This window comes from Helianthus annuus, chromosome 14 (assembly GCF_002127325.2).
Source record: "Helianthus annuus cultivar XRQ/B chromosome 14, HanXRQr2.0-SUNRISE, whole genome shotgun sequence".
Taxonomy (NCBI): Eukaryota; Viridiplantae; Streptophyta; class Magnoliopsida; order Asterales; family Asteraceae; genus Helianthus; species Helianthus annuus.
Window position 1 is genome coordinate 76,252,206 of NC_035446.2, and position 25,078 is coordinate 76,277,283.

General features: G+C 37.7%; 1 protein-coding gene across 1 annotated transcript; it reads left to right on the plus strand.

Annotated features, from left to right (window-relative positions):
* Nucleotides 1-21,914: 21,914 nt before the first annotated feature.
* Nucleotides 21,915-24,823, plus strand: LOC110908504. The gene is made up of 4 exons (XM_022153460.2): nucleotides 21,915-22,626; nucleotides 23,160-23,357; nucleotides 23,418-23,558; nucleotides 24,553-24,823. The coding sequence occupies exons 1-4, from the start codon at nucleotides 22,075-22,077 to the stop codon at nucleotides 24,655-24,657; spliced, it is 996 nt and encodes a 331-aa protein (XP_022009152.2). The 5' UTR covers nucleotides 21,915-22,074; the 3' UTR covers nucleotides 24,658-24,823.
* Nucleotides 24,824-25,078: the final 255 nt, after the last annotated feature.

The window sequence follows — 25,078 nt, forward strand, 5'->3', positions numbered from 1 at the left end:
AGGTATACTGCATGAGTTTAGTGCTTCGTACACTCCGCAGCAAAATGGAGTAGCAGAACGCAAAAACCGGACACTAATCGAGACAGCCAGAACTATGCTCACAGATTCAAAACTTCCAATAAATTTCTGGGCTGAAGCTGTTTCCGCCGCATGCTATACTCTCAACAGAGTTCTCACTGTCAAGAAATTCAACAAAACATGCTTTGAATTGATCAATAACCGCAAGCCTAACTTGAAGTATCTTGAACGTTCGGGTCACCCTGCACGGTGATAGAACCTTTTGGAATATTTGGCCCGAAATGCATTGAGGGTATATTTGTTGGATAAGCAAGTCCTTTGCTTCGTGTCTTCGTGCCAAGTGAAAAGCGGATTATTGAAGCTGGAAATGTTGAATGTCAAGGTAATACGATGCCGCCTCAGAACCCAGGAGATTCATGGCGTTATCACTATGACACGTTGTGGGATTCATTTGATGTGATGGAAGAACCTGAAGATGAAGAAGATTTCTTTGATGAGTTGGATATTCTTCGAGACTATGAGTCATCAGAAGAAAGATTTCCAGCACAGTATTCTAGGCAATCTCAGAAAACTTCAAATGATGATGAAGCCGGTCCTAGTAATGCTGGTGAACAAAATGATACTCCTCAAACTCCAGAGAATTAGACAGCAACAAATGATGACACAACATCTGATATTGGTCCAACTTTTGATCATGGGGATTCTGAATCTGAGGGGGAGCAAATCCAGATTTTAGATCAAGGAGATCCTATCAGTGAAGATGGTGCAAATCAAAATGTCACTAATCTGGAAGGCAATGTAGATGTTCCGAGTGAGGTAATGCCCAGAACTCTTTCATATCATCCAGAGGAGCTGATCATCGGAGAGCTTCAATCAGGAGTTCGCACCAGACATCAAATTGACCAAGGGCTTACTAGTTTTTATTCATCAGTAGCACCTCTACAAACTGAATTTTCACTATGTTGTTTTATCTCGCAGATTGAACCTCGAACGTACAAAGAGGCGCTTACTGAAGAATCTTGGGTCAACGCGATGCAAGAAGAGCTGAACCAGTTTGACAAATTAGGTGTTTGGAAACTGGTGGATTTACCTGAAGGTCATAGGAAAATAAACACCGAATGGGTGTTCAAGTGTAAGAGGGATGACAGAGGAGTAGTGGTCAGAAACAAAGCTCGACTTGTTGTTCAGGGCTTCAGTCAACAGGAGGGAATTGACTTTACCGAAGTATACGCTCCTGTGGCACGACTAGAAGCAATCAGAATTTTCCTAGCATTTGCATCATGGAAAAACTTTAAAGTCTACCAGCTTGATGTGAAGTCGGCCTTTCTCTATGGCAAAGTGAAGGAGGAAGTGTATGTGGGACAGCCACCGGGCTTTGTCGATCCACACCACAAGAATAAAGTGTATCTCTTGGATAAAGCATTATATGGCTTACACCAGGCCCCGAGAGCCTGGTATGAGACATTATCTCACCATTTGCTAGCCAATCACTTCATCCGGGGAACAATAGATGCCACCCTCTTCACAAAGATAGTCGACGGTCACCTGCTGATAGTACAAATTTATGTGGATGACATAATTTTTGGGTCAACAAACGAGGACTTGTGCAAAGACTTTGAACAAGTGATGAAGCAAAAGTTCGAAATGTCATCAATGGGGGAAATGAAATTCTTTTTGGGACTCCAAGTTGATCAACTTCCTGAAGGAATTTTTATATACCAGACGAAGTACGTTTATGATATTCTAGAGAAATTTGGAATGTCAGGTTCTACTCCTGCGGCAACCCCATTAGCAACAAATCATGGGATTCACCCAGATCCCACCGGAGACAGGGCAGATGAAACACTTTATCGTTCCATGATTGGTTCGTTGATGTATCTAACTGCTTCAAGACCCGACATTATGTATCCGACGTGCCTCGCAGCAAGATTTCAATCTAACCTGAGAGCTTCGCACTTGATCATTGTGAAAAGGATATTACGCTACCTGAAGGGAACTCCATCGTTGGGGTTGTGGTATCCTAGAAAAGGCGACTTTACGCTCGAAGGGTATTCCGACTCGGATTTCGGATGCTGCAAAGTCAATGCCAAATCAACAACTGCAGGTCTTTGGACCTCGCTCGGTTACCTGGCAGTGTAAGAAACAAACATCTGTGGCACTATCCACATGTGAAGCAGAGTACATTTCTGCCAGCAGCAGCTGCTGTTCTCAGATCCTGTGGATACAGCAACAGATGCGCGATTACGGTTTGCAGTTTCTTAACACTCCTCTTTTTGTTGATAATGAGGCCGCAATAAATATAACAAAAAATCCGGTACATCACGCTAAAACCAAACATATAGAAATTCGTCATCACTTTATTCGCGATTGTTTCGCGAAAAAGTTGATACGAATTGAGAAAATCCACACTGACGAGCAAAAAGCTGATTTACATACCAAAGCATTTGATAGATCACGTTTTAAATATCTTTTAAAACTGAATGGTATGATGCTTTTGTCGGTAAAGGATGGGATTGTTGGCGTTGATGAGGATACCACTGTAGATGATGTTGATAATCTATCTGCTATGGTTTGTTGATTTTTTTACCTGTTTTGGTCTTTAGGGGGAGATAGGTATATCTGTATATACTTTCTAGAAAATCCAAATACATTAAAAAATCAAAAAGCCAAAAACATGATAAAATTTCAAAATCCAAAAACAATAAAAAATGAAAAAGAGCCTGTGTAAAAAGGGAAAATGATAGTACATCAGCTAGACTGTTACGGTATGCTAAAGATTTGTAAAGTTTTAAAAGGTTTAAACAGTCTCACTAATGATGTGTCGATAGGTTTTTACACAGTCAATAGATTTGTTCGGGATATAAACTTAAAAATTCATAACGAGACTTACTTTGTGGGGAACACTATTTGGATATATAGATAACCCCTGAAATCTCGTTTGATAGGTCCCTTATTCTGAGATACTAGGTCTTTATACTCAGTGATATCTGGGGTATTATTCCGGGACTTCTGCTGAATGGAAGTTCTGACCTAGTCCCCGAATAATACTTTCCGCAAAATGCTTGAAACATAGCATCACCCTCAGCAAGCTGATGAAACAATAAAATTGATAGTCGCTGCTGTTGAAATCAAAAGATCCTCTAAAGGGGACACACCGAAAAGTCGAAGCCGTCACCTCTCTGCGTATATGGAAGTATCGACCTGAGCTCTCACGGCCCTCGCATTTAACCCCCTACAGATATCATCTGTGGTATACTCACCTGTAAGACTGAATACTGGGAACTTGATACGGGAGTATATTCAAAGGGTGGGACACATGAATGAGTTAAGTTTATAAGACATCTAAATCATATCCTGAATAAATTGAAATCTGTGAGAAAACTTAAAATGGATCAGTATATCGACAATCGAGGTGAATTGTTTAATCCTGAATATGAAATGAAGCTTAACGGTACTTGTAACTTGTCTAAAAAGCTGATATGATTCCCTGACACGCTCAACAAAAATATGTTTGTAAATAGATTTCTTTCTTTACAATCTGTTTTTCAGTTTCAGTTATACTTTTATAGTTTAGAATCTGCATTGAAAACTCAAAAAGATTTTGTACTTCTGCTTTATTTTTTTAACAAACCAAAGCGGAGGATTGATCTTCAGATTCACAGTCTGATGCAAGTTGCAGGAAGTTGTTCTGAGCTGAAAAACAAGTTGGGAGCTAATCTTGATACAAACAAAGAATATAAAAAGTCAAAATGCAAGTTCATTAAGTTGAAACTTGTAAAATTTCCAGAAAAATGTTTAAAAATATCAGTTTGTTCTTGCTTTGGGTCAACCAAGGTCATTAAGTTGAACTTGGTCGACAAATTAAGTACCTAGGGTCATTAACATTGGACCTAGATACTTAAGTGGATTTCTCGAACACTGATAATGTGAAAAAGGTCAAAAAGTCAAATCGGTTTGAAAGTCAAAGTGCCTTGAATCGAACAGGCCAGCCGATCGGCTGGACCAGCCGATCGAACTGCCTAGCCGGTTCATTGACACCCTATAAATAGGAGTTCATGCTTCATTTGTACCTTTTCGCACTTCGATCGAACCAAAAACTCTCTCAGCAGACTCACTGTTTTCATTGATTTTCATTATCTCTTTGCATCAATATCTTTGATTTGTTGGCCTACTCATCATCTCAAATGGCAAAGGTATGATTTCTAACTTCAAAATCTTTGAAATTTTTCGTGTTCTTCATGTTCATACCTGTCGGACCTCATTTCTTAGATTTAGGAAGATTTAGGAAGTTTTGATGAAATCTAGTTATAGGGTTTAGATCGCGATACAAAGATCTCTAAGTTTACCGGTTTAATTTTTGAAAAATCATGTTAAAACTTGATAGATCTGAGATTAAGGTATTACGACAGTCGGCATGTTCATTATGAATTTAGACTTTGTTTAGGACGAACTAGACAAGAATGAACATAGGGTTTTGATCGCGAAAACATTAGGAACATAGATCTATGCTCAATTTGAAATAATTAGCATAAATTTTTGAATCATCTGTTTATTTTCTTCAAACTGTTCTTCATTGAAGATGCCAGCCGATCGGCTAGCCCGGCCGATCGGACATCAATCATAATGTATTTTAGTTGTTGTTGCATAAGGTAGTTCATGTCTTGAAAAATGTGCTTTGATTGTGCTAAGTGCTTGGAATGTGGTTTTGCATTGTGCTAGCCGATCGGCTAGACCAGCCGATCGAATAGCAATGTGCTAGCCGATCGAGTAGCAATAAAGATCATGTGTTTGTGTTGAGATAATTGATAATTCATGTTGATGCCTTGAAATGTGTGCTAAATGTTTGCTATGAAATCTGTGTGTTTGAATCATTTGAAGAATACTGTTTGATCATAGCATTGCCAGCCGATCGGCTAGACCAGCCGATCGAACAACAATTGCTAGCCGATCGAACAGCAATGACAACATTGTCAGCCGATCGGCTAGACCAGCCGATCGAACAGCAATGTGCCAGCCGATCGGCTGGACCAGCCGATCGAACAGGAATTGCTAACCTTAAACAATAGGGCAGCATTATTTGTTGAAAGGATAGTATTCTTTACACACTTAGATTTCTGTGCATAAGTTTGCCAGCCGATCGAAGAGCATTTGCTAGCCGATCGGACACCATATGTAAGAACTTCTTTGTCACATTTTGTCAGCCGATCGGCTGGACCAGCCGATCGACCAGGCACTGTCACTATATTCATTCTCAGCCGATCGAACAGTAATGCTCTTCGATCGACCAGACCAGTCGATTGTGTAGTATTGTCACATAGAAATTTCGAAGTGTTAGAAAAATTTTCAAAATTCTCATGTCTTAAGTCTCTATTCTTGTTTAAATAATTTTCACTGAATATTTTTATAGGGATGAGGAAAAGAGAAAGACAAGAGTCATAACATACCTTGTGAAATTGATTCTGAATCAACCACTGGTACTGTGATAGAAAAGATGGCAACGTTTTTGAGAGAGAGCAGAATAGCTAAAGCTATGTCTGATAAAACTGTGATTTATGAATCACATGTTAGAACATTCTGGAACACTACTAGATATGAAGATTCAGACAAGATGATACATGCAGTATTGAGAAAGAAGGATCAAGCTGGAAAGGATGTAGATGTGGAATTTAAGTTTGATGTAGGAGATGTGAGGAGAGTTCTAGACTTACAAGATTCTGACAATGATCCAACAATCATGTCTGAACGTCTTGTAAAAGGTTTGTGGTGTAGAATGGGTTTTACTGGGTACATAAATGGAAAGATGTATAAAAGAAGTTTCTCCAAAGCATATCGATACTTAATGCATTGTATGATACACTCAATGGGTCATAGAAAGGGAGCATATGATGAGGTTGCCGATTACATCATGAATATGATAACAAGCTTGGTGTTAAACAGAAAGGTACAACATTTCACAAGTAATCTTTGAATATATGAAGGAAAATTGCAAAGCTGGAGCAGATAGGTACATCATGTATCCTAGATTCATCATGATGATATTAAATGACAAAATCAAAGATCTTCCGAAGGACTGTGAGGATGTGATGGAGATGAGTGTTGTAAATAAGGTGACAATAGGAAGAATTACAAAAGATAAGGATGAGAAAACCAAGCAGATGATTTGCAGAATAAAAGATAAAGCATATGTTGCTCCTGAAAACGATAAATGGAGGCATGACGACAGCAACTCAGACAATGAAGACTCAAAGATGAATGAGATGGTTGAGAAAAAGACTAGGTGGTGGCATGTTAGAGATGGAAAAAGGAAAAGGACACCTAAGTCATCCCCTGCGTGTTATTCCTAAAGAAGGAGAAAAGGGTATAGTGAAAGGGAGAGCATTAAGACAGTTAGATCACATATGATTTAAATGTTACTAATCTTGTTGTCTATGTTTGTCTTGTAGGGTCTTCTGGAGAGCCACAGCAGAAGTTAATTGATGAGACAGTTCTAGAGCCATCTGTGGTGATTGAACAAGGTGCTGATTTATTAAAGCAATCTTTGGAAAGTTATTTGAAAAAGAATGAAGAGATTGCAGCACAACAAGCTCAAGGAACAAGTGTTCATGCTGAAAAGGTTACAAGGGTTCAACCAGAAACAGAAGCTTTAAGGAGTTCAAGTGATGGAGATTCTGAAGCTACTCAATCTGAATCTGAATTAATTCCTGAAACTGTAGGTAAAGGAAAAGTTCAGTTGAAGAAAAGACCGTCAAAGAAACAAAAAGGTTCAGATGAAGAAGATTTTTCTTATGATCCTGAAAAGTCAAAGAGACAGAGAAAGAAATGAAAGGCAGCTCCAGTTGGTATAATTCCCAGAAATGTCAGATCAAAGAAATCAGGAGCTGAGATTCAAAAAGATAAAGAAGGAAAGGCAGCTCAACATGTTCAGAAAAAAAAAATCACTAAGTGTTGATGTTCCAAAAGAACCGGAGGTGAAAGCAAAAGAAGTTCCAGTTGTAGGAACAGAAATGAAGACAGGTGATGATGATTATGTAGAGATCACTGGATTCAGAGCTGCTAGTCCAAAACCTGTTCAACAAGATATTCCTCAGTCATCGCATCAGAAAGTAGAAGATTTTAACTTTGATTTTGACAATATTGGTCCGGTTACTGGTATTTTCTCTGAAGATATGCCTGAAGGTGAAAATGATATGTTCAATGATCAAGCGGTTAAAGAATTGATGAAGAAAGTTAAAGAACTGGAGAAAGAGAAAGCAAAAGCTGAGAAAGAACGTGATATGCTGAAAAGTCAAATTAATGATTTGATGGAAGCTCACAATAAAATAGTTGCAGCATTGGTTGAAAAGGAGAAAAGGATGAACCAAATGAAGGATGATGTCGAGGGAAATTCTAAAGTGTTTGATTCGTTAACTCAAGAGATACCTTCTTTGAATGCCAAGATAAAGGATCTGGAGAATGTAAATCAAACATTAAATCAGCTTCTAAATGAGATGAGTGAAGCTTCGTCGAATGAGATGAAGGCTATGAAGTTGGAGATGGAAGCTATGAAAGCTGAGAAAGTAATGAAAGATCAACAACTTCAGATGCTGGTTGCTGTAGTTGAAAGCCATCTAAAGATGAACATTCATGCTGCTTTTGACGAAATAGATGTGATAAGAGCTAATGAAAGGAGATTGGAACGTGAACGTCAAATGGCTGAAGAAGCAAATCTAAAAAACAAAGGAATAGTTGAAGAGGTTGAGGTAGTTGATGCATCTTCAAGTCAACTAGAGGTTGGAGGTTCTTCTTCACAGCCTGATGTTGAAATGATTGAAGTTGTAGAACCAGTTGTAGATGATCAGGAGATGGTAGATGCTGAAGAGCCTCATGAACCTGAATTCGTAATTGTCGGTGAGCCTTCTGAGCCAGTAATTGTTGAAAATATTCTTCGAAGAATTGAAATTATTCAAAGAAGAAGAAGAGCAAGGGAAGTATTATTGCTGGAGTATACAACTGACAAATTTGTGTTAATTGGCAATGCTTACCCTGTGCCATACAATTCAAAAGAAGTGGCAAAGTTGTTAAAGTTTCTTGATCGAAAAAGAAAGGGAAGAATAGCTCGTGGTGAGAATGTGGATGAAGATTCTGATAAAGAGTTGTTCGGATATGATGAAGAGGAGGATGAAGAAGAGGAAAAGGAAGATGAAGATAAATCTGATGACAAAGATGATGACAAGTCTAATAAAGATGACAAAGACGATGACGACAATGATCAAGGTGCTTCGGGTTTATTAATCAGAGAACCAAATGTTCAAGAAAGAGTGGATGAGTTGATGAACAGTGAAATAAATGAGCAGGAGGATGAAGTTGAATATGAAGCATCGTCGTCTGGAAAACAATCTGTTGATCAGGTACTTCTTTCTAACCCTACTGTCATTTACTTATCTGGTAAACAACAAGGAGAGGTAGAGGTTAAAAGAACACGGGCTGAAATGCTAGAGGAATTGGGTTTGGAAGATGGAAATTTTAAATTTGACATTGAAGATGAAATTCCTCATTCACCTGCAAAAGATTTTGAGCCTAGATACCCTCATGAAGCTGATCATTATGATGAAGTGATTGTTGAAAACGCGTCAGATTCAGAGGAAGATAGAGTAGATTTTCATTATGAAGGGGAAGATGTTGCATTCCCTACGTTTACTGAATTGTTTCAAGAAAAGAATGAAGATGAGTTGAGAAGAAAGATTGAAGAAAGGGTTTCTACAGCAGATATTCCTGAACCGGTTCCTAAAGAGATAACAGCTGAAGAAAGAAAACGATGGTTCAAGAATATGCCAAAAGAAAGAAAGACTCTTAGGGCTCTTCAATACTTCACTCATAGCAAAGATCTTTCTTGGGGAGATATTCTATCTTGGGGATATTTGGAAGACTTGAAAGTTTATGCAATCAGAAGGGAGCAGGGTGTACAGTACTTTGAATTCTTAGCTGATATAGCTACTTTACCCTGGTGGGACGTAGATGAGTTGGTGGTTACAAAGAATATCAAGCAATACTACTACGGTCCAGAAGTTCGAGAACGTGATCAGGATTTGTGGAATTACATCAAATGGCAAGCAAAGAACAATTATCCAGATTGGAAACCACAATATCCGAAGCAGATTGTTACTTACTTGAAGAGTGGAGAGAAAGACATTACGTTGGATGTAAAGCCTCCAAGGTGTTTGAAAAATATGCCACTCAGAGCCATTGAACAAGATTTTTACGATCTATTTCAAGCTTGGCTATACAATCCCTCTACAGCTGAAGCAGTTATTTCTTTGTATGACAAGACCACTGGAGAAGGTCGAAGAAGAAGTATCTTGGATCCTATGTGGTTGGTCAACTGTTCAAAGAAAGATATAAATTGTCTGTTTGTCAACAAGATAATCTATGATAAGAAAGACAAAGAGATAGCTATGCAGTATCAAGGAGTGATAGATGTTTGCTTCGCAAAAGAAATCAATTCAGGGAAAAATTGGAAGACAAAATGGAGAGATCTTGAAGTTGATGAATTTCTAAAGGCATACAAGCGAAGTCAAAGACAGAAAGAGATAGCTAAAAAAGCTGCAGAGAGGGGAAGAAGAAATCTTAGGTATGTGCCGCCTACTGATCAAACGCCTATCGAATCTGAAGAGAACAAAATTCCAAAGTGGGATCGAAAGCGTGATGGCGACCCAAAATACCGAAAATGGTGGATAAATGAGGGCAGACATAAAAGAAAAAGAATGTTAGAGGAACGAGCTGAACAGAGGAGACAAAAGGCTAAAGAGAGGAGACGCAACAGGAGGAAATAAAGACTATGTTGGAAGGAACTACAGCTACATCCGAGGGGAGTCTGTTAGTGCAATAACGTCTGTAGCTTCCGTCAGCATGTAGTCATATTTTGTTTAGTTGTGTATGTATTTTGTATGTTTGTATGTAAAGCAGGACAGAATACGGTGAAGTTTTTGTTAAGTGCTTATGCTGCCAGCCGATCGGCTAGCCCAGCCGATTGGACAGCCCGGCCGATCGAGCAGGCTATTCAATCGGTTAGCATTGTCAGCCGATCGGCTAGCCCAGCCGATCGGCCAGCACTCTCTTATTCTGTCCTTGCCTATAAATAGCTGGTAGGTCAGTTTATTTAGAACCTTTTGACACTTTCACTTGCTACCTACCTTTTGTATGTCTGAGTTCTTTCTGGCTCCTGTACATTTTCACATCATTCAATAGAATATCAGACGGTGATTCAAATTAGAATGTTGTCTTTGTATATCTGCTATGTGATTACATGAATTCCGCGCATTGATCACTTTACGATTCAACTACGTTTACGAACAAGAAGATCCCATCCGAGGGACCAACATTATGGGTATCGACTCTTAATTGTAACCTTATTTAGTTCCCTATAATCAATACACATCCGCATCGATCCGTTTTTCTTTTTCACAAACAACACTGGAGCTCCCCATCGAGAGGAACTTGGTTGTATAAATCCTTTGCTTAATAATTCATCTAATTGCTTTTTCAGTTCTAGCATTTCAGTGGGTGCTAATCGATAAGGTGCCTTGGCTAGTGGTGTAGTTCCAGGAATTAGATGAATCCTAAACTCTACTTCTCTATCGGGTGGTAATCCAGGTAATTCTTCTGGAAAGACATCTTGTATTCTGAGACTACAGGGATGTCCTGAAGTTCCTTACCTTTAGTGTTAATGATTATGGAAATCATATACACTACTTCTTGTTTTCTTGAATAACTAGCCAATTTCATTACTGAAATAAATTTTAGTGGCTTTCGAGGTTTATCTCCTGTAATTAAAATTACCTCTCCTGTGGGGGTACGAATTTCTATGGAATTCTTATCACAAAGGATTCGAGCATGGTTGGCTACTAACCAATCCAATCCTAACACTACATCAAATCCGGCTAATTTCATAGGTAACAGATTCGCAGAAAACTTATGGCCTAAAAGTTCTATTTTTCCTTCTCGCAAAACCTTATTTATGTTAACAGAATTCCCATCTGTCGTTTTGATTGTAAAAATCTGCCTAAGGGTGGTTAAGGGTAAATTAAGAGCTTAGCAGAATGAAGTATTGATAAAACTTTGGTTTGCACCAGAGCCAAATAATACTTTTGCAAACACGTCATGAACTAAGAACGTACCAGCTATCACATCTGGAATGAGTTCTGCTTCCTGGGTGGTCAGTTGGAATGCTCTGGCATTCTTCTTAGTATTTCTGTCTGCTGGTTTAGCTTTATTGTCTGCTGGTTTAACTAGCTTAGGACATTCTGTCTTGAAATGTCCGTTTTCTCCGCAGTTGTAGCATACTATGAATTTCTTCCTCCTGCAGTCTTCCTCTCGATGCCCCGGAATTTTGCAAAAGTTGCAATATCCCTTGCATTTTCCAAAATGCTTCTTTTTGCAAGAATTGCAAAATGGTCCAGTGGAGGATTGTCCAGTCCCCTTTCTTTTGAAGTTGTTACGGTTACCCATACGGAATCCTTGGGTAATCTTTTGAGCTACTTCTTTCTTCCGATCTTCTTCTCTTGTGCGTACCAGTTCATCGGTTAAAGTATTAGCTAATTCCACAGCATCGTCTATAGTGTGAGGTCTCGCAGCTTTAACGATATTACGAATTTCGCTAATTAGTCCCCAAACATAGCGGGAAATAAGCACCGATTCTGGCGGAGCCAGGGTTGGTACCACTCTAGCATATTCAAAAAATGTCGAAGTATAACCGTGACAATCTACACCCGTCATACGATAATTTAGGAACTTATTTGTCATTTGATCTTTTTCATATTCGGGACAGAATTTTCTTTCTACAAGACTCTTAAATTCTTCCCAGTTCATAGCATAGGCCATCCTTCTTCCTTTTGCTTGTAATACCGTGTTCCACCATTCTAGCGCCCCTTCTTTGAACAAATTTGACGCATACATGACTTGATCGTCCATGTCACATTTACTTATTGCAATTACTGCTTCGGTTTTCTCTAACCATCGCAGTGCTGCAGTGGCTCCTTCATTACCTGCAAATTATGCTGGCTTACAGGCAAGAAATTCTTTGTAAGTGCAACCAGGCGTTGCAGCTTTCATTTTCTTAAGAAGTGGGGCTTGCCGTGGATTATTCTCGTTATGATTTCCACCTCCATTTATGCTATTACTACCGTTATCTTCTGGAGTACGTTTACTAGGAATGATTTGTTGAGGTTCAGCAGGTTTCTGAGCAGCAGCCATGATTGCTAGAATAGCATTGGCTATCCCTTGAGCAACAATGTTCTCAATATCTTGCCTAGTCATATATTGATTTTCCTGATTTTGCTCAGATTGGTTTTACTTCATTAACTGGTTCATTAGCGTTTTCCATCTGGTAATTATTATAAGTGTAAATTATTAATATCAATAATTGGTATAACAAATAATTACACATATACACATAAAATTTTACAACACATATATATAGCCAAAATTGTGGATTTCTCGACTTTCAGTTTTATAGATTATATAGGCATCCTTACACACTGTTTATCTTACAACGTTTTATTTCTATTTTATAGTGTTATATGTTTGTTACTACTTGTTATTATACAACCACAGCTTCTTAACCCACTATTTCTTTGTCAACTGGCATGTCAGTAGTGACGCTCCCTTTCGTCGTATTTCCAGGAAATTTGTTCTCCTATTTCTCGGATCCTATTCCCTGTACCTATCAGTTCTTCACCAAACTGGCGGAGTTCGACTAAGTTTTCGTTGCTCATTGGCGGATTGGGGATAGGTTCTGGATCAAACTAAGGGAGAAAGGTATAAGGACTATTGATTATGTTTTGGAACTGCCAGTCGTTCGTCCACCAATCTTCCATTTCTCCTAAAGGTCGAAATTGTTGGGTTTCGGCAGGATAAGAGTAGAAATTGTTGTTGATCGGTCTAATGACATCACAACTTGCCAGTAGGCGATCTATTTCTTCTTGAAATGTTATTTCTTCAGTTTGTTTAGAGCTTTCTCCAATTTCTATTCCCTTTGGCTTAAAATTTTCCCCGATGTCTATCCCTGCTGGCCTAGAACTTTCTCTAGTCTCGATCCTTTTTCCTTTATCCACAGGGTTTTCTATCTTTGGAAGTTTCCTAGTTACTGGCTTCCTCCTACGTACTTTCCTCCATCCTACATATCTTTTTCTTTTAGGCTTTGTTTTCTCCGGAGGTAGAGCTTGGAATTCCATAGGTTCTTCTACATCAGCAAAGTAACCAGTAAAGTCATTGGAGACTTCGATGGGTACTGGATAGAGATTGAGATTCTGAAATGCTTCAAATAGCTCACTCATGTTGTTTAGCATATATGCAAAATGCACAAAAATGCTAAGTTAAAATCTTATAAGGAAATTTAAATAAATATTCCGTTTATTGCATATCGAAAAACTAATTTTACAAAGGATAACGGGAAATTTAAAACACACTAGGATTTATTATTTATTTACGAAGTAGTGTTTTTCTGGATAGAGATGCTAATACTAGATCAGGCTTATTGGTAGTTTAGAGGTTTGCATTCCCTGCTACAGTAGCTAACATATAAAGATCTACCCATTTTTCATCTAATTTGTCTTCCCAAGGTGGATTATTGCCTATTTCCTGGATTTTTGGATTAAACCTCACTTTCTTGTATTGGGGTTTCTGACTTTTCCTAATAATCGAATTTCTTTTCTCTGGAGTAAGAGGATTCTCATATTGTGCCTTTCGGACAAAGATCCCTTCTTCCAGATTGGCTGGGTATTTTGAGGAAGAGGTTCCTTTTTCTTTAGGTGCAGTATCTAATTTGTGGTAGATAGCAGAAAGTCTTTGTTTACCCATACTGTAACTAACAATTAATCAGTTAATAAAACACATATTCACAGAATGACAATTAGAAATTCGTAAATATTCCTTAATTACTTTAAAAGGCGTAAATCAGTGGTAAGCTTAAATCAGTGGCTCTGATACCACCTTTTCCTGTCACGTCCCTCAGCCCCGGTTTGACCCGGTCCAGAGCCACGAGGCAGGAAATCCCGTGGTATTTAATTTAGGTGACAGCGGAAGTCTTTAAATACAGGATCTTTTAATACTAAAAACGCTCGTTTATTTTATTTACATAATTTAGGGATAAAATCCCGTAATTTACAATAAAGTGATTTCACTGGGAAATCTTTATTTTACAAAACATGTTTCTTTATTTATTTATATTAAGCCACTCCTTTAAGCTTGTTGTGCTTCACGGCACTTTTTCCTGGTTTACAACAGATCACCTGAAACATGTTTGAAAAAGGTTTTGTCAGCGGGGAAATACTGAGTGAATCATTCATTTTGATAAAATGACACCTAGTTATAAATTACAGCATAAGAGCGATTACAATGGTTTTTATCTTATTATTATATGGCGTCGTGTCACCTCCTGGTGACGATGATCATACCACTATTGGGTCCTGTCACCCAATTAGTGATGATTATCCCTGTTAGGGCTTATATGCCTAACCTGTGTTAGGGCTTATTAGCCTAACCCTGTGAGAAATTAGTAATGTGCACAATACCCCACTAGCCATTGATTAAGATAACCACGACTTAATCCCTGTAATTATAACCTTTGAAAATAATTTGGAGTATTGTAAAACAGTTGATAAAAAGATAATGACTCACATTGCAGATTTAACAAGCAGTGTATAAGCCTACTGATTAGCCTTGTTTAACCTAATTTAATTAACAATGCACATAAAATGGGTTAGTAACTAATACAGCAGTTACGACAATTCACGAGATTAAAACCCTCACAACTAATGACAAGGTGCGATACTTAAACATCCAGCGGATTCACAACGAATGACAGAGTATAGCCCGTATTCGGACAGCACTCAAACATTCAAGTCGAAATCACGACGAATAACATAGTATAACCCTAATGTGGGCAGCACTTAAACATCTGTTGGATAGTTTCAATCGATCGGACGTTGTATCGTAATAGCGATCGAGTTATTACCCTGTTTGCGGCAGCACTTCGTGAATTGTGTGCGTTTAGGACTGTTTCTGCTATAACTCAGCGTATAATTTGAGTTTTAACGTCGTTCAAGTGCCAAAATTCGATTGCCAACCCCCTCTATTTATACACAAAATTTGACCCCCCTCGCGTGACGCTAGGGGTACCCCCCTTGGGCGTCGCGTAGCGCGAGGGGTCACCCTACTCCATAGGGTAGCCACGCCCCTAACTAGCTTGGCTGAGTTGACAGTTTTTCAATTTTCGACTTCTACAGCAAGTTATTGAGATAATCATCAGCTAGGTTTTACCCCCCCCCCCCCCCCCCGAGTTTTAGGGGCCCTGATCTTGATTCTGATTGTTCTGAAAATTTTAGGTTTTATGCAGAATTACTTGGGTTTCTCAATTAGGGTTTCCTTATAGGATAATTAACATAATAAGTATTGATTTTTAGTGAGAGTTCTTACAGGTTGTTAAGGGTTTTACTTCACATGGTCACAGTGGTGATAATGTGTTGCGCATTCTACACTCACAGTCATGTCGGTTGCATATGTAATTGTCGATAGCTTACCTGCTTCACATTTCTACGTGTTACATGCTGGTTATGCGTAAACGCTTTCACTATACTACATGCTATTAAACTTGTGTACTCACCTTTACACTCTGTGTATTGACTCTATTTTAACGTATGTGACAGGTTGATTAGGATGCTTTGCTTGGTGAATCAAGTAGGTGGTCTAGAAACGTCATTCAATAAAATCTGAGTTGTCGGAACAATTTATTTGTCTTTGAGAACAATGTCTGTAATAACTATTTATGCTTTATATGTTATTGGTATGGGACTTTAACGTTAAATATATTGTCACTAATAGTCGTTATGGATTCTCTTGGACAATCTGTTTCGCTCAGTGTCGCGCCCCGATAATTCCGCCATCGGTTGGGGTGTGACAAGATGCCTGTTCAGACAATTCTTCTGCATTTTTCTTCCCCTTCTTTCTTGGCCTACCAACTTGTTTATGGTGCTTTGGTGGTATAAGAGTTGTCGGACAAGCAGAAGGTGTCCACATATTTATTCCATTGATAGGGTCCACTATGTTATTCGAAGTTTCTAACCAATACACCTTTGAAACCCATTCCTCTGGAGCATCCACTGTTATCCCATGTGCATCCATGTACCATATCACAGCCACAACATGCTTACAAGGAATACCAGTTAATTCCCACCTTCTATAAGAACAGGTTTTGTCTGCCATGTCAACAACTTACTGCTCCGGTGAGTTCCCTTTAACCTGGTACTTGTCCACAGAATTCCATTGGATAGACATATCAGCAGCCTTCACCTTTATCTTCTCAAATATATCTGTAGCCTTTGGTGTCGAAGGTCATTGACTCTTTGAAATCAGTATGTACACAGCAATAAAGCACCACCTTTACCCTTGGGACCCACTCTCTTGGGACCCCACTTTTGGTTGAAGATTCTCCTTTATCACCACTTGATTTTGAATTGACCTTTTTACCCTTACTAACCCCACTTTTACCAAATTCTGATTTAAACCCTTCACAAATTACCCGAAACCTTACTGGATTGTTCCTAATAATCTTTAGTTGCCTTTTGCTAGACACAGCCAATTTCTTAACAAGATCCCTTACTTGTTTCCTTTCAGCAAAAACTTGGCCAAGATAGAATGGGTCATCCACTCTATCTTTTCTCCTTTTTTGTTTCCTTCTTTCCCTTCTCAACTTTTTCTTCATGGGTGGGTCATTTTCTTCATCTGTTAGGCTGTCAAACTCATCTAAATGTGCATAATCCCATGCCATCTACATCACTAACTTCATTGTATTCTAAAGGCTCTTCTTCAAGGTCATGGTCCACATAAATTTTGAAATCATGCATATCAACCTCTACATCAGAAATCATATTATCTTCATCTACCAGGTAATCTGAATCATCGGAATCATCTTTCTCTTCAACAATATCAGCAGGTTCACTATCTAGGCTCTCATCTTCATTTTCACTACCCTCACCATCCCCCTAAGCAACATAATCACTTCCCTCACTACCTCCCTCCTCATCCCCATCTCCATCATCATCATCCCCATCTCCATCATCATCCCCATTACCATGTCTATCAACATTACCATTTCCCTCACCAGGATTCACTACTTGACTTTGATCTAATTCACCTAGGTTAATCCCAGCATCTAATACCACCTCAGTTTGACTTGTTCCAACATCCAATATCTGATTGTTCCAGCATCCACTACATGACTTGTTCCAGAATCACCTACATTGTACTCTAATGCTAGTCTCCTAGATGCATTTGCTAGTATTTCTTGTGTACTCCTAACTGTTTTACCATCATTGTCTCCATCATCACCTATTTCATCTATCCTAACTTTATAATTTGAAGACATGAAATATGTTTCAACTGAAGTTTGGCCATGCTCAGTATATATTTCCATCAGCTTATGATCATCCACACAAGACAAAAAACTTATCACATCAGAGTCATTTCCTAAAGCCTTCAAACCAAAGTTCAAATCTTCATCAAATACTTTGAAATGGTAAAAAATCAACTCCTTTTCTAGGTAACCTAGTTCTAACAACATATAACTTACTTCATGAACTAAAAATTCATCCTTGTCAACATAGTATACCTTACCGTTCACATACATCCTTCTGGGAAACTTTGTGAAAGAACCCCCATGATGAATCTTCAGTGAGAACAATTTGGTGTTAACTAAAAAATCATAAGAAAAAGGAAACCATTATAACTTTAACATTGTGCAAATTGTAGAAAAAAATCACAATTTTAGAGGCTAGGGTTAGAAAACTCACCATATAGCTTCTCAACAGGTGACTGTTGTCCCTTAGGACGAATGTACCACAGCGACATTGGACTTTAATGGTTGATCGCCTTCGTCGTTGGAGTCTGATGAATTTTCTAGGGTTTGTAAAATGTATTGAAAGTTAGGAGAATAAAGACTATAATACTGAATCAGGGCTGGGAAATGATAGATTTGCCCCTAACATGAGGGGCACATGACAGTACTTTAACGTTTGAAATGAACGGCGTTTGAGGTGGAGAGTATAATAGAGATAGGTTGTATAGATCAGGGAGTAAACTGTCCGTTTTTAAAGGTTTGAGGCAAAAGCGTTAAACCAACAAAACACATGGAGCAAAATAGAAGTTTACTCTTAAAATTATTATGGATAAAAGCCGTAACCTGAATTTACCATAAGAGCTACACATATAATTATTCCTTAATTAAATTTCTTTTACACAGATAATTATTCCTTAATTAAATTTCTTTTCCTCCTACATTGGAAAGTAACCATTCTTTGTTTTTTTTGAAAGATAAATTTCATTCACACACAACGCAACACACGATCCTCAATCAAGGACCGGCGAGCACACACGAGATTACATCAAGTTCAACGGATATTTACACCAGCCATTCCAATCTATACATTTTAATTTAGACCTATGCCAAAACCAAAAAAACGACAGGGATTTAATGTTTTCCACCACCTCAATCGCTATTCGGGACTTATTATTGACAATTCTAGCATTCCTTTGGAGCCATATACACCACATTGTCGTATAAACAATCCCCCTAAAAATTCTAGCATTCCTTTGTTCATTAGATTAATTTAATATAATTGTTTTCTTTCTTTTTATTGTTTACGGAAATAGTCATTAATTTCTTAGGTTAATTGTTTTAGATTTAGTTAATTTATCCTCCCTTTATTTAGGTTAATTGTTTTAGATTTAGTTAATTTATGCGACCATCTATTATTAGAATCCTAACGACCACTGGGTGTGTTAGCATTGATTGTGTTATACTTGTCTATTCATGGTTTAATATATGTAATGTAATTAATAGAACTTTATATAAATACTAAGATTTGGATTGCTAAATCACACGTAATTATACTTCCCGAACAAGGACGCTGTTGTCTTGCATTCTTTGAATCTTTTGGTATGAGTTTAATTCTTGATGATTGATTTGTGCCTTATGGATGGTTCGGTTTGATCAAACCTTGGTTCAAGTGGTCTTTCAAATGTTGATGTGTGCATAATCTTGGTCTTAAACGGCACGAGCTAATACAAAAGATAGGTTTAACAAGTAAAGCCCGAACCAAACATCGCTATGTCACACATCTTTGTTACTTTGAACACGAATCATAACCCAAATCGAGGTAAGGTTGGCGGTATATTCGGTTGGGTATGGAAAGTGAAAAAGAAAACGCCCATAAAAAGGGATTTGAATTAATCTTTTGACATGAACCAAAAGAAAGTGATATGTGATTAGTAAATGTGAAGTTTTTGTTGAACCATCAATCTATATGTGTTGTCATGTCACACGATATAATTAATCGACAAACACTAGCTTTTCAACACCATTTGTCGAGTTGTAACCGCCAAGTGCTACCATTCAGCACACCATTGCTTTCTTGTTCGAGTTTAAACAATATACGAAACACCAAAGCTATTCAACCTTCATCCTGCAACGTCCAACGCGAGATTCCAAAGCTAAAGTATTTTGCCGAAAGTGGTTAAATGGAAGATGTGCGGAAGGTCGATGACTGGGGGAGGTAAGTGATTGAGACAACACAACTATCTTTGGAAGAACAAAAGCCTCATGGGTGCGATTCTTTTGGGTTGTACATATATGATTAAAAGTGGGTTCAAGATATTACCAAATGAAGATGGTCTTTATATTTGTTACAACTTAAACTAAGTGGATACAAAGCAAAACTTCATATGCCTAGGTAACTACGCACTTGGAATCAAAAGATTTGGTGTGTAGTTGTTCTTTATGCACACTTTAATTATTCTCACACATCCCCTCATCACCCAATAAGGTGTGGTTTGGGACATAATTTGCTAAACTTTAATGGGTACATATTTTTGGAAATCACCCACTTTCATCTTTTTCATATTGAATATTTACACACGTGAATGTTAAAATAGACATTTTACTAGTTAAATCTACTAAAATAAACATTAAATTTTGTTTTCACTAATAAATATTGACCGAATGAACCGTTTAAAAAAACGACACATAAAATCTTTGGATATCAAGTGTAGCTTACACCAGCGAGATGGACAATCTAAAAACATGCCACGTGACATCTTTTTGCGAAATATACGGGCATGAACACTCTTCGGGAGTAATACCTAGCAAAAACAAAAGCTAATTCCGAACTGCGAAATATTCAACGTCGTGATACGCACTTGTGAATCAATTTCTATTTGTTGTCGTATTACGCCAAAATATTCCCGGTGGTACGTTTTTAAGTTGTCAACTTAGTTGGCGTATGTTCTATGATAATCAGGGGCGCAAGTTACAACTGGCGGGGCCGACCCGCCGAATTTTTCGCTCAGTAGTGGAGAGTATGTAGTTTTTGTATAGAAATTTTTTGGTATATACGTTTTTGACCCCCTGATTTTATAGAAAGTTTTTGGTATATACGTTTTCGATCCCCCGGTGAGAAATCTCAAGCTTCGCCACTAATGATAATGCTATAATATATATGTTTTATAGGACAAATCTATCATCATCATCATCATACTCAGGTCATGTTTGGCTAAGCTTTTTGAAATAACTTATTGACTTATTGGCTTTTTGGAAAAGTTAATATGGAGTGACTTTTTGGAAAAGTCATTTTTTCCCTCACATACAAGCTCATTGTCAAACATTATCTAGAGCTTATGACTTTTCAAAAAGCCAATAAGTCAATAAGTTGTTTCAAAAAGCTTAGCCAAACATGCCCTCAGTAAATCCTACTAATAGCAAAACTAAGGTAGGGTCTGAGTAGGGTAAGATATAGACAGTCTTACCTTCGTAGGAATAGAGAGACTGCTTCTAATGAGGCCCCAGCTTATTAGAGGACAAATCTATAACATCAAATCATTTGTAGCCTATAAATTTCCATGGGTCAAACGAAATTCAGTTAGGTTGTTAGTTGACTGATTAGGTGCCACGTCAGCAAGTAAATGCCAGTTCAGACAAAACCACATATGGACATGGTCAATGTGTGGTTCGGAGATATTGTAGGAGAGATGTATGGACATTATTCATGCAACATTATATAACCAACCTTTGTTTCCTTAACCAATCTAACGTACGTACCCTTTGCTCCACCTTACTCGTCTGTCTCTCTCTCTTCCTCACAACACTCCTTCTTTCTCTCTCTAACAACAATATTTTATTCATCTTTTTTCTTTTCTTTTTTGTTTTTTGAATCTGAAAATATTAATTTCTCACAAGTTTTTGATGGTTTCAGACGTCTACTTGGAGCATACACAACAAGGATCGATTTCAAAAGCTATTGGTTTCGAATCCGAATCATCATATCAATCTCCTACTACGCGTTTTATTACCAAATCGCGATAAAACAGAAGAATGTTGCATGACGCCATACATCCGCCTGACCAACCTCATATGGTAAATAATTTGTTTCTTTAACTTGTTACTAGTCTTGAAACTCGATGAAGATTTATTCGGCTTCGATGTTGGTCATGACTTGTCGTTTAGTAGCGTGTCGACGTCTACAAAAAGAACATCTCCCCGCGTGCCTAAATTCAATCATTTTACCAAACAAATTAAAAACATGTCGTTTTCTAATGTAGTAATCACAAATATCGTTTCTTTTCGTACTAATATCTCTGTCACCATCGACGACGATGTTATCATGTTAGGTTTAAGTTATGGTATTAAAGTCGATGGATGATAACTAAAATAACATATTCACACATGTATAGAAAACTAGAGGTATATAACATGAAGTGTTATGTTACAAAGTTCGGAAAAAAAAAGTTACAATGTTTAAGATTTTGCTAATTATCATATGTTGATGTTGTTTAATTTAATTCCACTTTTTTTGTTTTGTTTTGTGATATTAGGAACAAGTGTCTAGCCCTTTGAGTGCTCAAATCTTGGAGTTTTGTGAATCAGATTTATTCCAAGAGACCAATATACAAAACTCTGATGTTGCTTCTGCATCTAATTGTTGTTATGAAGAACAATCATCTTATGTCAACAGTATATCTTTCCCTCCTGATATGATCAAATACCCTACCCCACCCACCACCACAACCGCGACCACCACCACCACCACCGACGATGCCAACGGTAACTATCCCGGCTTATTCGAAGAAAAGAACATAGAGAATGAAATTTCTGCCCCTCAAGATTTCTCAAACCTCCCTGAATATCCTTTTAGTCATCAAGATCAATTTGATCTCTCTCTACTCCAAAACCAACTTCAATACGCGATGGACGGTCCTATCATGCCATACCCTCATCCGAATGATCAAACCGATGTCTTGTCTATGATGGGATTATGCGAAAACGAGTGCATGTCCATGCCACCTTCCAAGTGCATGCGCTTGAACAACATCCCTTCATCCCCTAACCATTGTTTCCTTGATCCTCCCTACTTCCCATCCAGGAACTCAAACTCCATGTTACCGATCGAAAGTTGTGGGATTTTTAATGGGAGTTTGTCGTTCACAAACGAAATTCAAGCGCATGAACTAGATTTCCTTGGCGATAATGGTGGCGTCTTCTTCCCGGATCCCCTCCCACGACCTTACAACTCCAATGAACTCCAGGTAACTAATTAATCTATCTTCAATTCAAGATTCATGGTCCCATGGTACACTGCTAACCAACATGATCAGATAAATAGGTAACATGTAGGTGGCCTGCTATGGTTATGGTTCACTAGTACTATGCTAACCAACAGGACCAAATGAATAGCAGCTTGTACCAAACAAGTGGCCTGTTATGATTAACCAATACCCTGCTAACCAACATGATAAGATAAATAACAGTTTTTACTAGACAAGTGGCTTGTTATGGTTCACTAGTACTCTGCTAACCAATAATATCAGATAAATAGTAGCTTGTACTAGGTAGGTGGCCTGTTATCAGGGGCAGACCTACCTCTAGACAAGGGGTAACCCCAGTTACCCCTTGACGCTCCGACGGTAGTGTAAATTTTGGGAAAAAATTGGCGTTTTTTCGATTTCATTACCTTTTTTTGAAACGCTGCCCCTATAAGGATTTTCTAGATCCGCCAGTGCCTGTTATGGTTTTGTTTTTATATTCATAACCTTTGGAACCTTTTGTTGTTGAATTATAGGCACTTAGCAATGAAAGCCAACATCTTGTTAACAATGGAGGTGGAAGTTGTAATCATCCATTAGCACCTCCAGAAATCACAAGTTTGGAATCTGAAAGCTTTAGAGGCACAACCAAACTAACGAGCGAAGAGCGAAAAGAGAAGATTCATCGATACATGAAGAAACGAAACGAGAGAAACTTCAGCAAGAAGATCAAGGTACAAATTCCAACCAATTTTCACCATTTTACAATCTTCTAATCACAGTATTTCTTACAGTATGCTTGCCGAAAAACCCTAGCAGACAGCAGGCCTCGAGTGAGAGGAAGGTTTGCCAAGAACGATGAATTCGGCGAACACCATAGAAACTCCTGCAACACCCATGAAGAAGACACCGATGAAGATGTTAAATCTATGCATGTAAGAACATAACAGGCGACAACTTTATTTTATTTTTGTTTTTTAATATTATTTGTGACCGGTTTTTGCGATTCTTTTTTAACCACTTTCCGTTTTAAGTTTTTTTAAAATAAAATTGCAACCGTTATTTCACCGAAATTTATTTTTATTTTTTATTAGTGCAATTTGCGACCAATTTTGTGACCAAATTATTTTCGGTAGCAACCTTTGTGACCGTTTATTTCGGTTGCTATATTGGCGACCACTAGAGTTTTTACATGCCAATGAGCTAGTAGTGGAGTAGTAAGGGAGAGATCTGGTGTTCCAATTGACTTAGGAGATCGCTAGTTCGATCCTTGAACTGAGCGGGTTTTACCTCACCGTACTGTCGTGTCTTCGGCCCTAGGTGGGGTTTTCCCCTGTACGGAAGGCGAATGTATCCCGATGTGGTGAATTCCGCCGGTAGATCATTTGGAGGATTCGTTGACCGTTAAAAAAAGCTAGGGTTTTTTACATTTTTTTAATTTACTTTACAAAATTGACAATTATTTTTAATTTACTGCTAGGGTTTTTACATTTTTTTAATTTACTTTACAAAATTGACAACTATTTTTAATTTACTTTACAAAATTGACAACTATATTTGTGACTGAAACTATTTTGGTTGCTATATTTGCTAAAGTTTTGTGACCAAATTAACTTTTATTTCAACTTGTTTTACCTTTTAAAATGATCGACTATATCTGCAACGGAAACTACGTCCATTTTGCGGCCAATTTATCTCTTGTATCATTTTTTATTATTGTATAGAATTAGCGACACCGAACCAAGTTTGGTTATTATGTATGCGATTGTTTGGCGACGTAAACAATCTCTATCGCAAATTTTGGGACCAGTTAGTTCCTGTCGCTAATTTTATGACTGTTTATGTCAGTCGTGAATTCCGGTCACCTTTGCGATTTTTGAAGTAGTGCCATGTTTTAAACAATTTTATATATGTTTGATGAACATGTAGGTGATGGTGAAGGAAGAAGAAAAGCTGGATTCATCAGACATATTTGCACATATAAGTGGCTTGAATTCATTTAGATGCAACTACCCAATCCAGTCTTGGATTTAATCAAACGTAGTACAGTTTTGCATGACCTCGTACCATTGTGTTGGAATATAGGGTGTGTACATACATATATATACATAGTTATATTTTATTTATATAATAATGGTGTCAAATTGTTCAAACCTATGTGCTCCTATTGACAATTTTGTATATAATGCGTCGTTGTCAATAATAATTATTTTCGAAGCATACTTATAAGTTTGTATATAATTAGTGGTTCGACTCATTGTCAATAAAAGAATTGAACGTGGGGTTTATGTTGATTATTTAACATTTGTACTGGATTTAGACATAAAATTAGTTCTTATTCATGTGATTATAACAATCTATCTATAAAGTTAGACATAACATTCACTATTTGAATTCCTAGACTATTTTTAATGAAATTATAAGTAATCTACTAAATTTAGTAACGACTCCCTTA